The sequence below is a fragment of the Eleutherodactylus coqui genome, chromosome 10, assembly GCF_035609145.1.
Source record: "Eleutherodactylus coqui strain aEleCoq1 chromosome 10, aEleCoq1.hap1, whole genome shotgun sequence".
Classification (NCBI taxonomy): domain Eukaryota; kingdom Metazoa; phylum Chordata; class Amphibia; order Anura; family Eleutherodactylidae; genus Eleutherodactylus; species Eleutherodactylus coqui.
The window spans coordinates 5,430,790-5,452,180 of record NC_089846.1 but is presented as its reverse complement, the minus strand read 5'-3'; the positions used below and the strand labels follow the sequence as shown (position 1 = coordinate 5,452,180).

Below are 21,391 nucleotides of genomic sequence, written 5' to 3'. Positions count from 1 at the left end.
ACAACTGCAGCATGTTAGCAAATGACAGGGAGAAGGGCTCCTTCACCCATTAGTACCCCGTGGTGCGATCACAAGCTACCAATAGGTTTCCATGGTAACCTGAAGCATGACAAAGACCTCCATGTTTGCCATGTAATTCAGCCTATTAGGTCCCGCCTCCTGCAGAGTCTAATAGGCTGCTGTCATGGGCTTATTAGATTGTACTACATAAGTAATGCAGTGTACTATCCTGGTGATTGAACCATCACACCTTCAAGTCGCCTTCCGGGACTAAAAAATAAATAGTGTAAAAAAGTTCGTTAAACTTTATTTAAAGAAAAAGAAGTAGTAAAAAATTAGAAAATCTCCATTCACTTGGTGCCGCAGTAAGATCTCCTTCAGTTAAGCGTTCTTTTTGCGCACAAATAGCCATGCAAAAAAAAAAACCGCCTCTCGCGTGTTTAAAAAAAAAAAAGCATGAATGCAGCTAAGTGCGTGATCGACATTCGCACGTAATTTGTGTCCGGTCCCATCTTTTTCACGCAGCGCAGACCTTAGATGCGAGCATTGTAGCCACGCATGTCCTGACTTTTGATGATGCAAGTATTTTGCGCGTCCAAATATCATGTAAACACTTCTACAGGAAACCCTTGGATTTAACAGACGCCATCTTTTTGCGTGCCTATAACGCGCAAAAAAAAAAAGGGTCGTCTGAATGCGTTCTACTCGTGCTGCTCAGATGAGAAAGTTGTCAAGGGATTTTTACCATTATCATAATCGCTGTTAATATAAAACCCCAAAAACAATTGTGGAAATTCTGGACATTTTTTTCCATCTGCTTTCCCCGTCAAAAGTGCAACAAAAGTTATACGACACATTATATGGACCCCGGAGTGGGGCCATGAAAATATACAACTTGGCCCAACAAAAAAAAAACAAGCCCTCATACAGCTGCCAACAAGCCATGGCTCATGCAGTGCAACAATGAAAATAGTTTGGTCTTTAAGGCACAAAGTAGGCTGGATACTACAGGGTTAATGATTCAAGGCCCAAATCACTCAATCCACCCCAAGATCGGGAAGACGACCAAGATATCGTCTACTTTAGGTGGAGTTACACTTGAACTCCTTTTTTTCTGGAGTCCGGGCAGATCAATAAACATAAGAGGAAAGTGTATATACAGAAAGTTACATTTGATATGTCCTATGTTACATTTTGATACATGTTGCTTCTTGGACAACTCTTTATCTAGAAGTCAGTGACCTATTGGGTAATTGAGCCTTATTGACAAGCAGGAGGTTTGCTGCCACAGTTTATAGATTCACATTGAGTCGTTTCAGGTGTAATGCTCTTTGCTCACCTTCGGTTTACCCAAGAAATCTATGGACTTCAACTGGTCCACTTCATGCTTTCGAGGTCTGAAAATCTCCCCCTCTGGTATGCAGATTGGTTGCAGCAGACATTGGCTCTGTAGGAAGAAACAATCCATGGAGAGGCCGTGTCAGAATAGATTTCATATCATTATACTGTAATATAGTAGTAGGTGGCTCGGCTACAGAGGAACCTCACTGAGGTCCTGGAAACTAGGGGAAGGTGGTAAATGTACTTTTGTTACCTCCGAACATAATCTTTATATATGACTGTACTCCTTATCTTGGATATGAATATGGTATTAGGGAAAATTAAAGGGGCTCTGTCAGGTCTGTATCTGAGAGCAGCACAGGATAAAGGGAGAGCCGTGGAGCCCAGGGATATATCATTTCTTCTTGTTTAATTCAGTATTTTTATGGAAAAAGCAGATAAAATGCTGCCAAGATTCACATAGAGCATGCAAGTCCTGTTTGCCCCACCCACAAAGAATGAGTGACAGCAGACACCTATGCAGAAAAAAAAGTTATTGACTTTGTGTTGGTTGGACAAGCAGAACCCACAGGCGTACCCTTACATTCTAGGTGACGTTGAGCTGTGTGGTCTGTGAAGTGCCCCTCAGTGATTGCGAAAAATCCAAGGAACTTTATATAATGAGCTGAGACACTGCAGGAGAGACTATTGGGTCTTGTTTACTGGGGAGATTTGTTATCGTCTGTGTGTTTGTACTGTTTGTGGACCAAAAGTGTCTTGAGACACAAGAAAAATGTATTCAATAAAAAAAGATTTGAATTTTAAAAAAAAGAACCCACAGACTTTCTCAATAAGGCCTGGAAGGGAGAGCAGGACTTACAGGCTTTTTGGATGATTGGGCCAAGGAGGCAGGGCTCACAGGCTCTCTATGACTGAAGGATGAAGGTAAGAGGACAAGTTTTCTCTGAGCGGGTGGGGCAAACAGAACTGACAAGCTTCCTCTATGAGGCCTGGTAGCAATTATCAGCTTTTTACATGAGTGTATGGAATCAAACCATAACAAATTATATAACTCTATAGTCTATCCTAGCAGGATAAACTGGATCCTTAATCTGAAACACTCATGCTACTGCACACCAAACAGTGCTAAATAATAAAGAGAACCGCAAACAAAGGAAACACTGTCCCTAATGAACCTTAGCCAGGAAAGGAAACTGCCTATATGCAGGAAACCCATCCTGACAAGAACGAACCTGACCATGTACCTTGGCCACCAGTAAAACCTACGTGGGATAGGGGAAGAACACAGGGAACAAGATGAAAATGAAACAAGATGAAAATGATAACTCATATCACAGTCAGAGGAGAACTGGAAACTAAACAGCACTGAAGATCAGCACCAGGACCGGCCAAATAGTCCTGACAAATACCCACAGGTGAGGACAAGCACGTCTCACCTAATAGCACTCCCACCAGAGCCAGAAGACAGGGAAATACATACAAACCTGAAAAACAGCAAAGTGTATAACGTAGCTGTGGGGGACTGGGAGGCGGGGCTAGCTAGATGTAGAGGAAGGAAGCGACCAAGGGAAGGTGTTAGAGGGATAGGAAAGAGAAGAGAGGAAGAGGAGGAGTCAGTGCTCAGAAGGAGAAAGAAGAGTGGAGTCGCACCAGGAAAGGTCTGCAGCAAGTCTGAAGATGGAGCACCTAACGCAGCAAATTCGGGCAGCGGTGGCCAGCCAGGGTCCCCTGTGGCTCGTGAAGATGGCCGAAGAGTACCAGTCGGCGGCAACAGCGGCGGCGGCGTTACCGGAGGCGAGGCCGGAAGAGGAGCCAGCGGCGGAGTGCGGCGGCACGGAACCTCGTGGGAGGCCGCAAAGACGGAGGCAACCACCGGCAAGATTAAGCCCCAGCCCAGCGACGAAAAAAGGGGGCAGAAACAGCCCAAGAGCAGCGGGAGCGAGCCGGAGTGGAGCGGCGCGGTCGCAGCGCCAGGCGGAGGCTTACAGACCCGGGGAGCGTAGGAGTGGGGACGAGAGCGGAGCGGAAGGCGGAGGTCTACTCACCGGGAGAGGCGGAGCGGTGCCAAGGTCGGGTAAGTCCTGCGCGGGCAAGGGGAATCCCGTGGCGGTGCAGGAGAGCATGGCGGAGGTGAGGGAGAGCGGGACACGTGTCTCCCTCAGCAGGCGGAGGGATCTGCGAGCCGGAAGTAGTACCGGCGGGAGGCCTGCACTTCGGAAGGAGGCCACAAGGGGCTACGGGAGCGAGTCCCTGTTCAGCCCGGAGGAGCGCAGCGGGGGGGAGGGAGAGCTTAGCGGGGGTAGCGAGAGGGAAGGGGGGGGGGGGTCGGATTTCAAAGAGAGGTGTCAGGAGGATAAATAGAAGGGAGAGTAGGGATAGTGGAGATAGTGCAGGCAGTATAGTTTTCATGAGAAGGGGGCTTGGGGCGTTGGCAACAGCCCCTCCGCCTGGAGAGGGGAGGGGGGGGGGAGGGGCGGGGGCGCTTTATGCAGCAACAAGCAATAGTGGCATCAGGGGCAGCAGGTGGAGGGCAGGGCGCCCGACACGAGCGGCGCACAGGCGGGCGCTCACCGGGCAGCTCGTCAAGGGAGCGAGCTAGTTGGCGCGATAGGGAGGAGCAAGCAGCAGGGCACGGTAAGTATGGAGGGGTGGGGGGGCGCAGAAGCGAAAAAGGGGCGCAGCGGTTTAGGGCAGGCAGAAGAGCGCGGGTATCTACGAGCTCGTCAGCGTCTCCAGAGAATGAGGGTCGGAAAAGGAAGGCCCCTCTATTGGATACACAGAGAAGGGCAGGAGCGGCGGTTGTTTACGATAGGCGCAGCGGCCGGGAGCGGGACGCTCGGGCTTCACGCGGTACTTCATCTCTCTCGCCGGCTTCTTCCGCAGATAATAGGTACGCTCCCCGCAGTAGCAGACACAATATGGCACCTTCGGCCGGTAGGGCATTCAGTGCGCAGAGCCAGAGAAGCCGTGGTGTCACCCATGATTTGGGCACGGAACGACACGCAGGCCAGAGGCGGGATCGTGTATCAACGCCACCCGGCCCGAGCTTCCTCTTGGCGGAACCAGGGAGGAACAAGGCGGGTGAGTCACACTACAAAAATGTTTGGGATGTATCGGTAACATCAGGTGATAAGTATAACGAAGATTTTATGGGTGCGCTTAAAGCGCTGGTAAATCGTTCTGGAATGGAGAAAGGTTTTGCTCACGCACCCGAGAGCTCGCAAGGGGCGAGTCGTAGGGGCGAAGAGTTGTGTGATGAAGAGTTTATGGGAGCGCTAAAAGCGCTGGTGAATCGTTATGAGGTTGGTAAAAGTTTGGCTCACGCACCCGAGAGCTCGCAGGGGGCGAGTCGTAGGGGCGAAGAGCTGGTTGGTGACGGCTTAAGGTTCGCAGATACACTTTTCTGCGGGGTAGCCCCGCTCGGGGTGGGCTTGACGGAAGAAGTAACGGAGAAAATTAAAAATGGTACATATGTTGACATATGGTCACTATTGTCGGTGGAACATATTGCGGTCGACAAAGAACGGTTTTCGGAACGTGGGACCGACAAAAAAGCGAAAGTAGCCAAAACATTTGGTAATTGGCTACAGGCGTTTTTAATGTTGGCACACGTAGCTTGTCAACATAGCCCACAGAAGGGCCCGGAACTAATGGTGTATATGAACACCATTCATAGTGCTTATAAACTGCACGGAGGGTCGGCGTGGTGGAGGTACGACGAGGATTTTCGTCGTCGTATTTCCGGAATGAGGAACATAAGCTGGGCCACGAAGGCAACGGATGTGTGGATCCAGCTTATTCTTTCACAAAAACCGGTAAAACCGTTTTTTCAGGGGACCGCTGCAGGCGCCAGTGGACAGCAGGCACCTGCGGCATCAAAACCCTCCGGATCGTGCTGGGCCTTCAACGAAGGTCATTGCCGATTCTACGCATCGTGTAAGTTTCGGCACGAGTGCTCAGTGTGCGGAGGAGCACACTCCGCAGTACGGTGTTTTAGGCGACAGAGGACAGCAGTTACACCAGGGGTGCCCAGCGCAGGGGCGAACCCCAGTGAACGTCAGGTACCTGGAGCGGTGGCTCGTCCGGTACCACAGGACGCAGGAGGCAAGATTAATTAGGTTAGGTTTTACGGAAGGTTTCCGGATACCGCACAACCCGACTTTTTCCCTTAGGCTCTGCGACAATTTAAAATCGGCTCGAGAAAACAAAGAGTTAGTGATGGAGAAGTTACTGAAAGAGGTAGAATTGGGTCGGATGGCGGGCCCATTTCGGGAGCCCCCATTCGGGAACTTGCGGGTTTCACCTTTGGGGCTGGTCCTGAAGAAAGAACCGGGCAAGTTCCGGCTTATCCATCATTTATCTTTTCCGACGGGTGATTCGGTCAACGACGGGATTTCGAAAGAGCAAGCGGCAGTGTCGTATGCGTCTTTCGACCGGGCGGTGTATCTAGTCCGTCGGGCGGGAGCTGGCGCAATGTTAGCAAAGGCGGACATTGAATCAGCTTTCAGGTTGCTTCCGGTACACCCTGATTGTTTTCATCTGTTGGGGTGTAGATTGGAAGGGTGCTATTTCGTGGACATGTGTTTGCCGATGGGATGCTCTATTTCGTGCTATTATTTTGAGGTTTTCAGTTCATTTTTGGATTGGATACTTCGATTCGAGACGGGCATCCCTTCGGTATTACACTATCTGGACGATTTTTTGTTCGTAGGGCCCCCCGAGTCCGGCGTATGCGGTTTTCTATTGGCATCTTTTCAGAGGCTGATGGAAAGAGCAGGCGTTCCCCTGTCCGCGGAAAAGACAGTAGGGCCAGTGACAGCTTTGGAGTTCTTAGGTATCGAGATCGATACTAAGGATATGGTGTTTCGGCTACCAGAGGAAAAGATTGCGCGGCTGCGGCAGATGGTAGAGACCGTTGGTACATCACGGAAAGTTACACTGCATCAAATGCAAGTGCTGCTGGGCTTGCTAAATTTCGCGTGTCGGGTCATACCTATGGGACGCGCCTTTTCGAGGCGATTGTCTTTGGCGACGAAAGGGGCAAAGGAGCCTCATCATTTTGTCAGGGTGACAAAGGAAATGAAGGCGGACCTGCACATATGGAAGGTTTTTCTCGAAACTTTCAATGGGCAGGTAATATGCCAAAGGGAAGAAGTCGACAGTGAGGAGCTAGGACTGGTATCAGATGCAGCGGGAGCCTGTGGTTTTGGTGTGATTCTGGGTAACAGGTGGTGCAACGCCATGTGGCCGGAAGCCTGGGTCGAGAGAGGATGGACGAGAAACATAGCTCTGTTGGAAATTTTTCCCATCATGGTCGCCATTGAACTATGGGGCCCGGTGTTGGCTAATAGAAGTATATGTTTTTGGTCGGATAACCAGACGGTGGTGAGAGCGGTAAATAAACAGTCCTCAGCGTGCAAATTGGTGTTGGCGGCTTTACGCCATTTGATTTTGGATTGCCTGCAGCATAACATAAAGTTCAAAGCGAGCCATGTACCAGGACATTTAAATAACAAGCTGACGCTCTTTCTCGATTTCAGATGTCGAAATTCAGGGAGCTTCACCCGACGGCGGACGTCGAGGGGGTATGTTGCCCTGCTTTCTTATGGCAAATAATAGAAAGGAGCTCCTGAATCTGGTCCGTAAGTCGGTATCCGAAGCCACATGGCGGCGCTACAATGCGATTTGGAAGCAATGGTTTGAGGTCGCCGGGGGTGGTTTTCCGGATACGGAACAGGCTAGAGCGGTTACTTTAGACACATTGGCGAACCTGCGCGGGCGGGGAGCGTCGGCGGATGCGGCGAAAAAACACGTTTCGGCAATAGCATTTTTGTTACGGTTACACGGGAGTCGGGACGTGACAAAGGATTTTGTTTTTACGCAAATACTGAAAGGTTGGAAGAAAGAGAAGTTTTCTCGGGATGGGAGACGCCCGATCACTTTCGAGCTGCTTTGCGCAATGATGAAGATAATGGGATCAGTATGTGCGAACGCGGAAGAAACGGCGCTTTTTAGAGCTACATTTTCCTTGGCCTTTTTTGCAGCGCTGCGGTTGGGCGAATTAGTATCGACGAGTAAAAATAATCCGGGAGGTCTGCAATTTTCGGATGTTTCGCTCGGGGACGACGATATTAAGATTTGCATAAGAAAATCGAAAACGGACATATACGGTGCGGGAGAATGGTTGCGGATTCGTGCGCTGGGGACAGAGTGGTGCCCAGTAAAGTTAGTTAGAGACGTGATAGCACGCCACAGTGGTGGCGGCCCGCTATTGGTGCACGCAACGGGATTTCCGGTAACAAGGTACCAGTTCACGGCGATAATGCGGTCATGCTTAAAAAACCTGGGTTTGGCGCCAAACGACTTCGGGTCTCATTCGTTTAGAATTGGGGCGGCCACGTCGGCGTTTTCCTGTGGGTTGCGAAGTGAGGAGGTAAAAAGGGTGGGTAGGTGGAAATCGGAGGCATACCGGTCCTATGTAAGGCCGGATTTGAGAGTACTGTGAAATGGTGATGAGTTTGATGTTGGGGACAGTCTTCCCCTGTTTTTTCTTTCTTGATTTGTTTTACAGGTTCAAATTGGACAGTGTGGGTGGTAGGACACTCCTACATATTTTGGGCCGAAAGGAGGGCCAGAGCAAGGCCGGTGGGTCCCCATTTGGGACAAAAAGACGTATGCGTGCAATGGCACGGCGTACGAGGTTTGAAATGGACCGGGCTGCTCCAAGAGGTGCTGCAAATCAGCAGGCGGTCACCCGATAAAGTGATCTTGGTAATCCACGCGGGTGGAAATGATCTGGGGAAAGTTAAAGTGGGAGAGTTGCTAACGTTGATGAAGGAGGATTTATACCGTTTTAAAAAATTCTTTAACGACGTTATTATAGTCTGGTCAGATATTGTGGCCAGAAGGTTATGGAGGGACGCGAGGGATATGGAGGCTATAGAGAGAGCGAGGAGGAATGTTAATTTTAAGATGTCTAAATTTGTTCAGTCAATTGGGGGGGTGTCAGTTAGACATTGGGAGTTAGAAAAGAGAGAGATAGGCATGTTTAGGGGTGAGGGTGTTCACCTTAGTGATATTGGCACCGACACGTTTTTGTCAGGACTGCAGGACGGGGTAGAGGAGGCGTTGTGGCTGGCATGTGGGGGGCGGAGTGCAGCATAGGGATATGCTGCATCCTTGGTGGCGGTAATTTTATTCCATGCCAGCAATGGATGGAAGGGCTGTACAGGCCCATCATGGGGCTTTCTTACGCCTGGTTGTTTTACGTTAAAAGTTTTACATTTTATAAAGCGGTTAAGCGGCATGGAAGATGGGTATAAAGTGGAGTAAAAGAGAAATTAAATAAAGCTGTGGCCTACCCACGTAAAACGCCAGCAGGTTGTTGTGTCCTTTATTTCATAGATAAAGGGGAGCTAAGAGGTAAATGGGTAGTCCTCCCAGTCTGAAAAACAGCAAAGTGTATAACGTAGCTGTGGGGGACTGGGAGGCGGGGCTAGCTAGATGTAGAGGAAGGAAGCGACCAAGGGAAGGTGTTAGAGGGATAGGAAGGAGAAGAGAGGAAGAGGAGGAGTCAGTGCTCAGAAGGAGAAAGAAGAGTGGAGTCGCCCTCCCACCCGCCCTGTAAGGAAAGGGAGGTGGGATAGAGTTATTATGAGGAAGTCAAGTTGTTTAGGAAGTTGTCACAGCTTAGGGTTAGGCGGTAATTTTATTCCATGCCAGCAATGGATGGAAGGGCTGTACAGGCCCATCATGGGGCTTTCTTACGCCTGGTTGTTTTACGTTAAAAGTTTTACATTTTATAAAGCGGTTAAGCGGCATGGAAGATGGGTATAAAGTGGAGTAAAAGAGAAATTAAATAAAGCTGTGGCCTACCCACGTAAAACGCCAGCAGGTTGTTGTGTCCTTTATTTCATAGATAAAGGGGAGCTAAGAGGTAAATGGGTAGTCCTCCCAGTCTGAAAAACAGCAAAGTGTATAACGTAGCTGTGGGGGACTGGGAGGCGGGGCTAGCTAGATGTAGAGGAAGGAAGCGACCAAGGGAAGGTGTTAGAGGGATAGGAAAGAGAAGAGAGGAAGAGGAGGAGTCAGTGCTCAGAAGGAGAAAGAAGAGTGGAGTCGCCCTCCCACCCGCCCTGTAAGGAAAGGGAGGTGGGATAGAGTTATTATGAGGAAGTCAAGTTGTTTAGGAAGTTGTCACAGCTTAGGGTTAGGCGGTAATTTTATTCCATGCCAGCAATGGATGGAAGGGCTGTACAGGCCCATCATGGGGCTTTCTTACGCCTGGTTGTTTTACGTTAAAAGTTTTACATTTTATAAAGCGGTTAAGCGGCATGGAAGATGGGTATAAAGTGGAGTAAAAGAGAAATTAAATAAAGCTGTGGCCTACCCACGTAAAACGCCAGCAGGTTGTTGTGTCCTTTATTTCATAGATAAAGGGGAGCTAAGAGGTAAATGGGTAGTCCTCCCAGTCTGCACCAGATTACTTAGAAAGGAGGCGATCCCAGAACCGCTGCAACAACCCTTTATCCTTTGCTGCTCTTATGTAGATCTGTTTTCTAAACTTTTAAAATTCAGCATCGTGATAGGAAATCCCCTGCACACCTCTCCTACATGGGATGCCTTCCATCTGGGGTAGCAGGGCTCTATTAAATTTACCATAGTTTGAACAGGTCAATTTAACGAGATTGTACATGGCTGTTAGGGCAGCAAATATGTATCCAACACAAGGACCAAGGATGGTGTGATTGGCTTTCCAGTTCCTGGTTCAGTGCATTTTGGCTTCGTCGACTCTTCGGTATATTTTGTAGTGTTGTGGTAAGTTGTGTACTCCTTTGCTGCTGCATTCAGTATATACTTAATCTAGTGAGTTTGTGTAATAATTAGTTCAGGGGCCACAAACACACACAGGATCGCAAATCATGTTACGGGAAATCCAACCCGACATAACTAAATGATGGTGTCCTGTTTCCTCATGCTATATCTGTCCCCGTACACAGAACACAGGAGTCTCCTACCCTCAGGCCCAGGGTTAGAATAAAGCCTCCTTAGGGACTGGATGGGGGATCCTACATGCATGTAATCAGGTGGATTCTGAATAATTCTGCAGAGCATCCATCATATTATTATCTGTTTGATTGTGATACACTTCTACTACCCCAGACTTCCAAAGTACACAGGATGATAACAGGAGACTAAAAAAAAATAAGACGGCATGGACCTCCCTACCATCAAAGGACATCTTCATGGCAACAGAACAAATAGCATCTATTGTACAAGTAGGGAGAGACTATGTCCAGGGTATTGGAGTATGCACAAAAATGGGGGAAACTGTTAGGACAGCAAATATGTATCCATCTTATATGCTTCAGTCTGAAGTCTCATAACCTTATAATTTTCCATAACTAGAGCATTTTCAGACAATACTATATTAGCTTTGCCGAAGTGGTGGAAGAACAACCTTGGTTATTAAGCAACTTCTGACAAAAAATCCAGACTGGCGACCTTGACATTATCAGCAGTAGTTTTCCAAGAACATGTTCTTAAATCTATGATAAAGAGGCTCCTGCCCATGGTAGGAATATACTTGTTTGTTTAATACTATATACGCAGCACTAATAAAGGGGAGAACTAACTCAATTACATCGAGCTGAGTGTTAGGGTGCATTCAGACGACCGTATATCGGCCGCGTATTCACGCTGGCCGATATACGGCGTCTCTCTCTGCAGGGGGAGGAGGCTGGAAGAGCCAGGAGCAGTGCTCTGAGCTCCCGCCCCCTCTCTGCCTCCTCTCCGCCCCTCTGCACTCTTTGCAATGAGGAGGCGGGGTGGGGCGGAGCTAATTTCTGTTACTTAACCCCGCCCTTGTCCCGCCTCTTCATTGCAAAGAGTGCAGAGGGGAGGAGAGGAGGCAGAGAGGGGGCGGGAGCTCAGAGCACTGCTCCTGGCTCTTCCAGCCTCCTCCCCCTGCAGAGAGAGATGCCGTATATCGGCCAGCGTGAATACGCGGCCGATATACGGTCGTGTGAATGCACCCTGACTTAGTTGTGTGAAGTAGTTCATCTCATTCTTTTTATATTGTGAAACACCAGAATATGCCTGGAGCGCAGGTATTGCACTAACATGGCTGACCTGAGTCTCCTAGAACAGCTCCTTTCCTGTCCACAGGTTGTGTGCGGTATTGCGATTTAGTTCCATTCACTTAAATAAAGCTGGGCTGCAATAACAGACATAACCCAGGAACAATGGTGGCGCTGTTTCTGGAAGAAGACAACCATGCTTTTCTAATCCTGTGCAGTGAGTTATGTCAAACAGCATAACCTCCCTTACCTGAATCTGAGCATGGGCATCTTCAAGCTTGGCACTTCTGAACTCCGCTGGCATCCATTTGACAGCCTCATTGATTTTCTGTTGTGCAATCTCCCATTTTCCCTGGTAGCAGAGTATAACCGCGGTGTTATACCGCACCTGCGCCAGACACAACAGGGTTACATGCAATGGTTATGTCACAAATCAGTGGGGTTATTACAATTGCCCAAGTATTGACCCATGGAGGTCAGTTTGGGTGCAGCGGGATGAATATAATGTCTTGAGATGCACACATACCTCCCAGGTGTGCAGCAGGTAAAGTAGACCCAGCTGTTTGTAATCTATCATACTGTTGTGTCTGAACTGGGCCAACGCCAACTGGCAGTCATTCAAGGCCTTCTCATACCTGGTGAAAAGAATTTATGAGATGCGTTACACAATGAAGTAGTGAGCATATAGATGAAATCAGTGGTGTATACAAAGGAGGGAGAGTCCAAATACAATACGAGTCCCCAACCCACTGAACCGCACTAACATTTGCACAAGCAACCCCATTGCTGCTGCCTTCCCGGCTCCTCGAGTGGCCATCAGCCTATATACAGAAATAGTGTTACATATTAGAGAAGTGCTGATAGTGCAAGTCCCTACAATTTGTTCTAAAACCTCCAAACAGAAGTTGCTCACAAGGTGATACAAGGACTTACTGCTTCAACTTAAAGTGCACATAGCTCCTTTGGAGGAAACCAACAGCAAAGCAGCGGTCTTTGGTAACAGACTTCGTGTATGCCTGCGGAGAGAGATATAGGGGTTAAATATGCCAGAGCTCATGGATATATTAAAGGGGTATTCCCATCTCCGTTTTTCATGGCCGAGATAGGAAAACCTGACCGCTCTGCTCCGACCACCTGTCAGAAAGGGCCGGGCGCTTAGTGAATGGGAGCTACGGGAACATCGTACTGCACTGTGCTACACCGGCTCCGTAGACGCCAATCAGTTCACCAAGAGCTACGGAAACAACGCTGCGCTAAGTGCTTGGCTCGCTCCATAGACTCTGGCCGGGCGGCTGGTACCATAGGCAGTGGTTTCCCATCTCAGCTATGAACAGCCCAATGGCAATACCCATTTAAAGGGATCCGATCTCCAGGTTCATGAAGTTCTACCCAGAGATGAGCTCCAAGTCACAGAGGCGGGCACGCAGACTGACAGCGATATTGCTGTGAGAAAATTACATTTAATGTAGGAAGGAAGGGGTTAACATTGGGAATAATAAAGAAAATGTACGGCATTGGTGCATTTAAAGGGGGTCTCCAGTTGTAACATATTAATGGCCTATTCTTAGGATGGGTCATCAATATTAGATTGGTGGGCATCCGTTGCCAAGGACCCTGCCAATCTGCACTTCTGCACTAACCTGATTTCTGTAGGAAGCAGACAGCTCTGTTTCCACTGAAGTGGCCAGGCTTGGAATTGCAGTCCATTCAATCCAATGGGAACTTGCTCTAGGAACGAAGTTGTCTGCTTCATGCAAAAATCAGGTAAGTGCAGCAGCCAAGAAAACAGCTGATCGGTGGGGGTCCCTGGAGACAGACCCCTGTCAATCTGCTATTGACGAGCTATCCTGAGGTTTATAAACAGGCAACTCCTTTAAATACCTATAACATTTTACTTCTCCATCCAGGCAGTGGTGTAGGGGCTTTTTTTTTTTTAATGAGCTGTAGTTTTTATTCGTACCATTTTGGGGTACATACGACCTTTTTTTAGCATTTTTGTTCACTATGTGAGATCAAAAATAAGGTTGATACGGATGCAACAATCTCAAATATGTATTTCTTTACTTTTTTCAATACGAAAAAGAAATAATTGTGCAAAAAGGGTTTTTTATTAGCTTTTTTAACTTGAAATTTCTCCCACTGTTTCTATTTATTTTTTGTTTGGCCCTGTAGGGGGCTTGAACTTGTGATCCTGTGATCACATGATCACATAGTGCATTATCGCTATTCTTTTACACTACCAGCTATGTCAGTCCATCCCTGCTCTGTCATTGCATTGCAGAGGGCTGATGATATGGCAAAGGGAGTTCCCCTCCTCAGTTAACCACTTACACGCCATGGTCAGCATCGAAAGGGCTGATAGCTGGGATCTGAGTTATCTCTGATCTTGGCCATTGTTGCAGGACAGATGTCAGTTACGGCCGTGGGCCCATGGTTCCTGTGACAGGAAGGGGTTAAGCTGTTGCAATAGAATCTTTGTAAGTGTAACTTATTACATATTTCTGTTCACTGGTATTGGATCTTGTAATGTTTCTCTAGATCACAAACAGGTTTCCCGACTGGCAGCGGTCAGAGTTAAGGTGCGCTCTTAGATTTCCTTGTCTCGGGGTGACTCTTTTCTCTGTTCCTTAATAGAGGTCACTACATGCCCATCTACCTGACTCACTGCTTTCCCTGAAGACAGGTGCTGCCAGGAAGTTTTACACCCCGTGGTATTATGTACAGATGGGTCATTTTCCATTACACTTTGTGCTTCCCTCCATTTTCAGACCATTTTCAGAATCTCGGCATGCTGTCAGTGAATGGAAACATTTGTTTCCATCCTATTCACCAGACATGGGTGTAGGGTTCGTACCGTGTATCTGAGCTCTCCCTTGCAATGAGCTGTAACCCAGTTCCACTCAGACACGATCAGGATGGGTTTGCGATGTAAACACATAATGCTTCTATTCACTGACATCAAGCACAAATGTTGCAATTGGTGAAGAAATTAAGCCCATTGCATAGTAGAAATTTTCAGCACCTTTGATTATACATTGATACAAGGATTACGCTTTCATTACATAAAAGTGGAGAACCCTTTAACCCCTTCATGACCATAAATTACGTCGGACAGTCGTGAAGGGTGCATGGAGCGAACTCGGGACCCGAGTCTGCCGCATATCTGTCAGCTGTTTTTGACACGTCATGTAAAGCACTTTGTGAAACTTTGCCCTCACTTAACCCCTAAACATATAAGGACAGGGCAAAGGGGACACTTCCACAGCAGGTCTATTTTTTTTTTTTTTTACGTTGCGACTGCGCTGCTCTCTATGGGAGCACGGGCCGCAACGGAAAAGCATGCGGCCATGCTGCTCCAAAACTCGCGGTTTTGAAGCTGCGCTTTCCCAGTGGAAATCTCGCATTTTTTGCTGCGGCAAAACCGCAAAATTCCCGCCAGGAATATGACCCGTGTGACCCCAGCCTTATATCTGCCTGTCCAAGGGAAGGGGTGACACATTTTTGTTGATGTTATCACCCCTTTTCCCCATATTTGCTGTCTGATGGTTATACAATGTTTTGAGGACTCATCTACACAGTCCAGCCCCGCAGAGGCTGCAGTCATTGCTAGCTGTGACATCTAACCCCATAACACCACAGGGCATACATCCACTTCCTGGAGGTTAGGGGTTTGTATGGAGGGGGTCCGGGGTGGATCCCCCTCTATACAATGTGGGTGTTGGCTACAGACGATACATGCCAACAATAGCTCCGGCCAGCAGCGCCGGACGATGTTCGTGGTCTGATCTATTAAAGTAACGCATTATTTACCCCACATAGTGAACGTCAGAAAGAAAAATGCCAGAATAGCACTTTTTGGTCACCCCGTCTTCAAGAAAAAATGTCATAAAAAGGGATCAAAAAGTCACATGTACTCCAAAATGGTACCTATAGAAAGTATAGGATGTCCCGAAAAGAAACGAGCCCTCGTACAACTATGTCAGTGGAACAATCTAAAAGTTATCGCAGTCAGAAGTTATTTTTTTCCAAAGAAATTTTATGTTTTAAAAGCACAGCAAAAAAAAAACACTCTATACGTTTTGTATCGTCGTAATCACACTGCGCCGCAGAATACAGTTAGCGGGTCGCTTTACTGCAGTTTGTACACCGTAGAAACAAGACCCCTCCCAAAGATTGCAGAATTGCCTTTTTTTCCCATTTCACTCCACTTGGAATTTTTAAAAGTTTTTCAGCACATGATATGCTACATTACATCGGACCAATGAAAAATACAATCCCAGCAAAAATCCGTTAAAAAAACTAAAATAAAGCCAAAATAGGCTTTTCCTGATCATCTGGTTCCCCAAAACAGGAATAAAAAATAGTATATGCCTCAAAATGGTACCAATAAAATCTGAACTTGTCCCACAAAAAGAAAACCTGCATGCAGCCTTGTTAATAGAAAAATAAACCCGCCGCAGTCCTGGAGTGTGGAGACACACAAAACGTCTGCTTGTAAAAGAAAGGCGTTTATATTGTGCAGAAGTGGGAAAACATAAGAAAACCTCTAGAAATTTGGTGTCGCAATCGTCGTGATCTGTAGAATAAAGGTATACCACACGGTGAGCACCATAAAAAAAACAATGGGGAAATCGCTTTTTTCTCGGTGCCCCCAGCCCAAAAATTAATAAAAGTTATTTAATACATTGTGTACCAGGAATTGGTTCCTAGAAAGCTGAGAACTCGCCCCGCAGAATACGAGATTTCATACCGCTGCATTGATGAGAAAATAAGAACGCTATGGCAGTTGGGACACAAAAGGGGACACCATTTACTGGCTCTTAAGGCTAAAATTAGTGATGTCACTAAGGGGTTAAAAATGCACTTGAGGTGACTGAGTTCTGCGCCAAATATATTTACATGAGACATAAACCTACAAACTTATGTTATCAATTAGACCTTAAGTACAGAGCAGGCCGTGCGATGCGACATTTCCCACTGACATCAATGGCAGACACTTCCAATGCGCTAGGACGCACGAAAAACTCACGGGAGGCTCAGAATGTCATGGAAGTGATGAGTGGCGTTTGTGCCTTAAAAAAATGCCTGGCATCTGTGGGTAAAACGCACGTGGATGAGCGCAATGTCAGGCTGAGCTTCTTGGCCCGATATGGCACTCGCTCATGTCATACCAGCCTTATGGTGGCTGTAGGGGGTTAATAAGACTGCGGGGTCCGTACCTGCAGGGCACTCGCTCGTGTCATACCAGCCTTAAGATGGCTGTAGGGGGTTAATAAGGCTGCGGCGTCCGTACCTGCAGGGCACTCGCTCGTGTCATACCAGCCCTAAGATGGCTGTAGGTGGTTAATAAGGCTGCGGTGTCCGTACCTGCAGGGCACTCGCCCGTGTCATACCAGCCCTAAGATGGCGTAGGTGGTTAATAAGGCTGCGGTGTCCGTACCTGCAGGGCACTTGCTCGTGTCATACCAGCCTTAAGGTGGCTGTAGGGGGTTAATAAGGCTGCGGGGTCCGTACCTGCAGGGCACTCGCTCGTGTCATACCAGCCTTAAGGTGACTGTAGGGGGTTAATAAGACTGCGGGGTCCATACCTGCAGGGCACTCGCCCGTGTCATACCAGCCTTAAGGTGGCTATAGGGGGTTAATAAGACTGCGGGGTCCATACCTGCAGGGCACTCGCCCGTGTCATACCAGCCTTAAGGTGGCTATAGGGGGGTAATAAGACTGCGGGGTCTGTACCTGCAGGGCACTCGCCCGTGTCATACCAGCCTTAAGGTGGCTATAGGGGGTTAATAAGGCTGCGGGGTCAATACCTGCAGGGCACTCGCTCATGTCATACCAGCCCTAAGGTGGCTATAGGGGGTTAATAAGGCTGCGGGGTCCGTACCTGTAGGGCACTCGCTCATGTGATACCAGCCCTAAGGTGGCTGTAGGGGGTTAATAAGGCTGCGGGGTCCGTACCTGCAGGGCACTCGCCCGTGTCATACCAGCCTTAAGGTGACTGTAGGGGGTTAATAAGGCTGCGGGGTCCGTACCTGCAGGGCACTCGCTTATGTCATACCAGCCTTAAGGTGACTGTAGGTAGGTAATAAGACTGCGGCGTCCGTACCTGCAGGGCACTCGGGAAGTCTTCTCTCTGGAGATGAATGCAACCGATGTTGAACCAAATTTTAGCAGGAGGATCGTCGATGCTGGTAAAATGCTTCAAGGCGGCGTCCAGGTCTTTCTTCTCTGCGGCGAGGACGCCTTCATGCCAGAGTTTAATCAGATCCTTGTAGGGCATCCTGTCCTCGGACCGTCCACCCCGGTTCTAGAGGGACACGGCAGGTGCTTGTGAGAGGTGTGCGGTCTATCAGGAAGTGGGATCCGGCGTCCCTCCCTCGGATTCCAATCCTCTGTCTAAAAGAAACTAATGACAGAGCGCGTCCTGTAATTCCTGACTTGCATCATTGTGAAGCAATAGACACCTGTGTGCTTACCTGACAAGACTACTTTACGTCTGAGCTTCCTCCTCCAACCCGCCCCATAGCATCTTCATAGAGCGTGATGTGATACTAGTCCAAGAGAGAAGCAAGAAAGATCCAGCACAGTCTATGCACATAGAAACTAGACTATTCCAGGAACATTGAAGGCAGACGGATGAGGATCTGCCTAGTCACACACCGGCTAACTGTGGTCCATGCTGCGGGGACCCCAAGCCAATACACACACAGATAGTCCCGGTTATGTGGCTGGGCTGCACTGGGCGATCAGCGGTACCTGTGGGTCTGAACAGGTGTGTAGTGGAGAGACAGGCTAGAAACAGGGTGCATAAACAAGGTCCAGGTTATAGTAGAGTCCAAGATACTTAGCCGAGGTCAGGGAGCTTAGAAGTCAAGATAGTCAGAAGGAGAACAGGTCAAAACCAGAAACACACAGACTGAGGCTTTATCATAATAGTAGGAGTCCATTTGCTTATGCATCCACCCTTGGGAATGAATGCCTAATACAGCAGGGGCAAGAATGTGATTGGAGGGGGACAGGTTAGGGGAGCGCACGTTGGCCGTTTAAGGGTAGAGGCAGGAGCCCTACAGGCAGAAGGCTAGCAGCAAGCAGTGGAGAGGCGTGCAGAACGTGAATGACAGCAACGCCTTACCGCAGCCCCAGCAGCGGGTGAGTGGGGTGAGCAGTGGTGGCTTCTGTGACAAACATTTAAGCTTATGCATTTCTGACCATGCCACCTCTATAGTCAAGGCTTTTCCCTTCTTTCTTGGATGTGTAAGAGGGGAGAGAGGTGCTCCGCTCCCCTTTAACCAATGACAGCGGCTCCTGGCCGCTCTGTGCTGAGTTCTGCCTGCCCTCAAACAGGGTAAGAATGAAAGATGGTGCCACTGCTGTGAAACAGTCTGTAAAGGCACTCACCAGGTTACCTTGATGAAAACAGCCATAACAATCTTGCACCTTACCCATTTGGACCTGTCAGATTAAACAAATTCTACCCAACTTCATCACCCTTGTGTTTCGGGGGTTGTTCAGAGATGGGAACCCAGCTGCACATTTTGTGGACCTGTCCAGAGGCAGCCCGGCTCTGGTCTCAGATACAGGGGCTACTCCATAGAGTTTTCATAGGCCCATTCCAGAAATCTCCATCGGTGTTTCTGCTAGGAGATTGGTTGCCAAAGATTAAATATCAGGCGCATAAATTGATTTAAAGTATCTGTATGGCGGCTGGAGTTCATATTGCAGCCAGATGCAAACAACCACACCTATCCCTTCACGAGATACTGAATAGGATCTCACAGATCGCACTACATGCGATAGAGTCAGATACGTTAGATAGGTATGGGCTAGTGTGGGGACCTTGGATAGAGGTGATGGACATCCCGGGATTCTGGCATACTCTCCCTTCAACCTGGAATGGCCTGCTTGTCTAGTTGCAGATAGATATTCTGCCACAAACCTGTTGAGAATGTTGAGCCAATTTAAAATAGGATGACCCTAGTTTGGTTGAGTTTAAAGCTGAAGTTTATAGTACAAGGTTTAGTATACAAGTTACATTCAAGTAAATTCATATTAGGATTGCATAAATAAATGATTGTTTGATCATCAGATAATTTGATTTTAAAGCCCCCTGCGTGGGATTATTGATGCATGAAGGACATTTGTACCAGATTAGGCCATTCTAATAAAAACCTTTTGAAACTAAACAGGGTAAGAAGGAAGCGGAGAGCGATAGGGATTAGAAATGAGCGAGCGTACTCGGAAAAGCACTACTCGCTCGAGTAATTTGCTTTATCCGAGTATCGCTGTGCTCGTCCCTGAAGATTCGGGTGCCGGCACGGAGCGGGGAGCTGCAGGGGAGAGCGGGGAGGAACGGAGGGGAGATCTTTCTCTCCCTCTCTCCCTTCCCGCTCTCCCCTGCTCCCCGCTGCGACTCACCTGTCAGCCGCAGCGGCACCCGAATCTTCAGGGACGAGCACAGCGGTACTCGGATAAAGCACATTACTCGAGCGAGTAGTGCTTTTCCGAGTACACTCGCTCATCTCTAATAGGGATCCATTCAGGCGCTTGAACTGCAGAAACTGGAAGCTGTGTAAGAACTGGGTGGACACCCCATCCCTGAACTTTAGCAGCAATACGAGTGCCATATAATTTTGGTTGCACTACAGTGCAAAGAGAGTGCAGGGAGTTCAGGTGCTGCCGGGAGCACTGCTAAAAGAGGTGCGATAGTCTGCAAAAGAAGCTTCCAGAAAGAGGCCATTGGCTGCTGAAACAAGGGATTGGGGACTGCCTGAAGCTGTTAATAAAGAGGGAATCTGTGCTACAGCCCCAGCCTGGTATAAGCTTTAGAGCTGCTATAAGGATCCAAGGAAACTGCTACAGTTATCCTCCCGACCCCGAACTAGTCTGGGGTGGTGGTAGCTACAGTTCCCACATGACGAACTGTAAGTGAGGCTGACCTCAACTCCAATACTAGGTATGCACACCATGTACGTGTAAATGTGCTTTAAAAGTTATTGCAAAATTGCACACTCCGCGAGCGATGCATTGCGGTTTTCTCACAAAACACATTGTAATCGCAGGTTTACAAGTGTAATATTGGTCTGAGTTTTCACAGCATTAGTAAATAAGCCCCATGGTCTTAAAATGCACCAGATTCATCACACTTGGATGGTAAATCTGTCCAATTTAAAAGGGAACTTGTCACGTCCCCACATAAACTAAGTTATGGTTCTGTTAGGGTTTGTGACGGAGCCGGGTAATGTATTTTTTTATACTCACCCGCTCCCACGATCCAGCGCTGCCAACCCAAGAAGTCAGTGCGCGGCACAAAGATTTGGCTCTTTTAAGAGTCCCATACACACAGTTCCTATACAGGTCTATGAAAAGAGTCAGATTTTCGTGCCACACACTGACTTCACCTGGTGACAGCGTTGGATCATGGGTCGGTAAGTATAAAAAGTACATCACCCAGCTCCGTGTCACCAACCCTAACAGCACCATAACAAGTTCCCTTTAAGACTGTCTAGTCTAAGTTTATAACACCTATTAGTTGATTTAGTTTATGACAAAAATTGCACCAAAATCTTGCCACAATTTAGACCACACCCCCTTTTTCCAGATGAGTTGGAAAACCAATTCGAAAGTGTCTAAAAGCACACAGTAAATGTGGCACAAAGCATGTAAGATAGTTGTCTGGCTTAATAGTCGTGGTATTGTGCTTAAAATTCGCTGCCTATCCGCCAGCGAGACCTGCCACACACTCTGCTTGGGCTTATGCAACTTTCCCTCAGGCACTTCCATGGCTATCTTTCCCTGTGAGCGAACCGTCGGCTCTTCTAGACCTTTTTCGGCCTCATGGAACCCTCTGCAGCCACCATAAGGTCCACCCGGCGCGGAGCTACACTCAGCCACCATTAAGCTCCACCCCATGAATATTAAGCACCACCCAATGACTATTAAGCAACATGGCAAATATTAGGCCACCGACTGAC

At 48.1% G+C, this 21,391-nt stretch overlaps 1 protein-coding gene across 1 annotated transcript in view; it reads right to left on the bottom strand.

Moving 5' to 3' along the window:
* The window catches only part of NOXA1 (NADPH oxidase activator 1), a 35,863-nt gene extending 18,024 nt beyond the window's left edge, over positions 1-17,839 (bottom strand). Inside the window, exons 1-5 of the mRNA XM_066580063.1 lie at positions 17,527-17,839; positions 12,354-12,436; positions 11,947-12,055; positions 11,671-11,808; positions 1,340-1,447 (exon numbers count right to left, since the gene is read on the bottom strand). Coding sequence (XP_066436160.1) covers positions 1,340-1,447; positions 11,671-11,808; positions 11,947-12,055; positions 12,354-12,436; positions 17,527-17,700 — 612 coding nt within the window. The 5' untranslated portion in view covers positions 17,701-17,839. The remainder of the gene's footprint in view (positions 1-1,339; positions 1,448-11,670; positions 11,809-11,946; positions 12,056-12,353; positions 12,437-17,526) is intronic.
* Between the last annotated feature and the right edge of the window lie 3,552 nt (positions 17,840-21,391).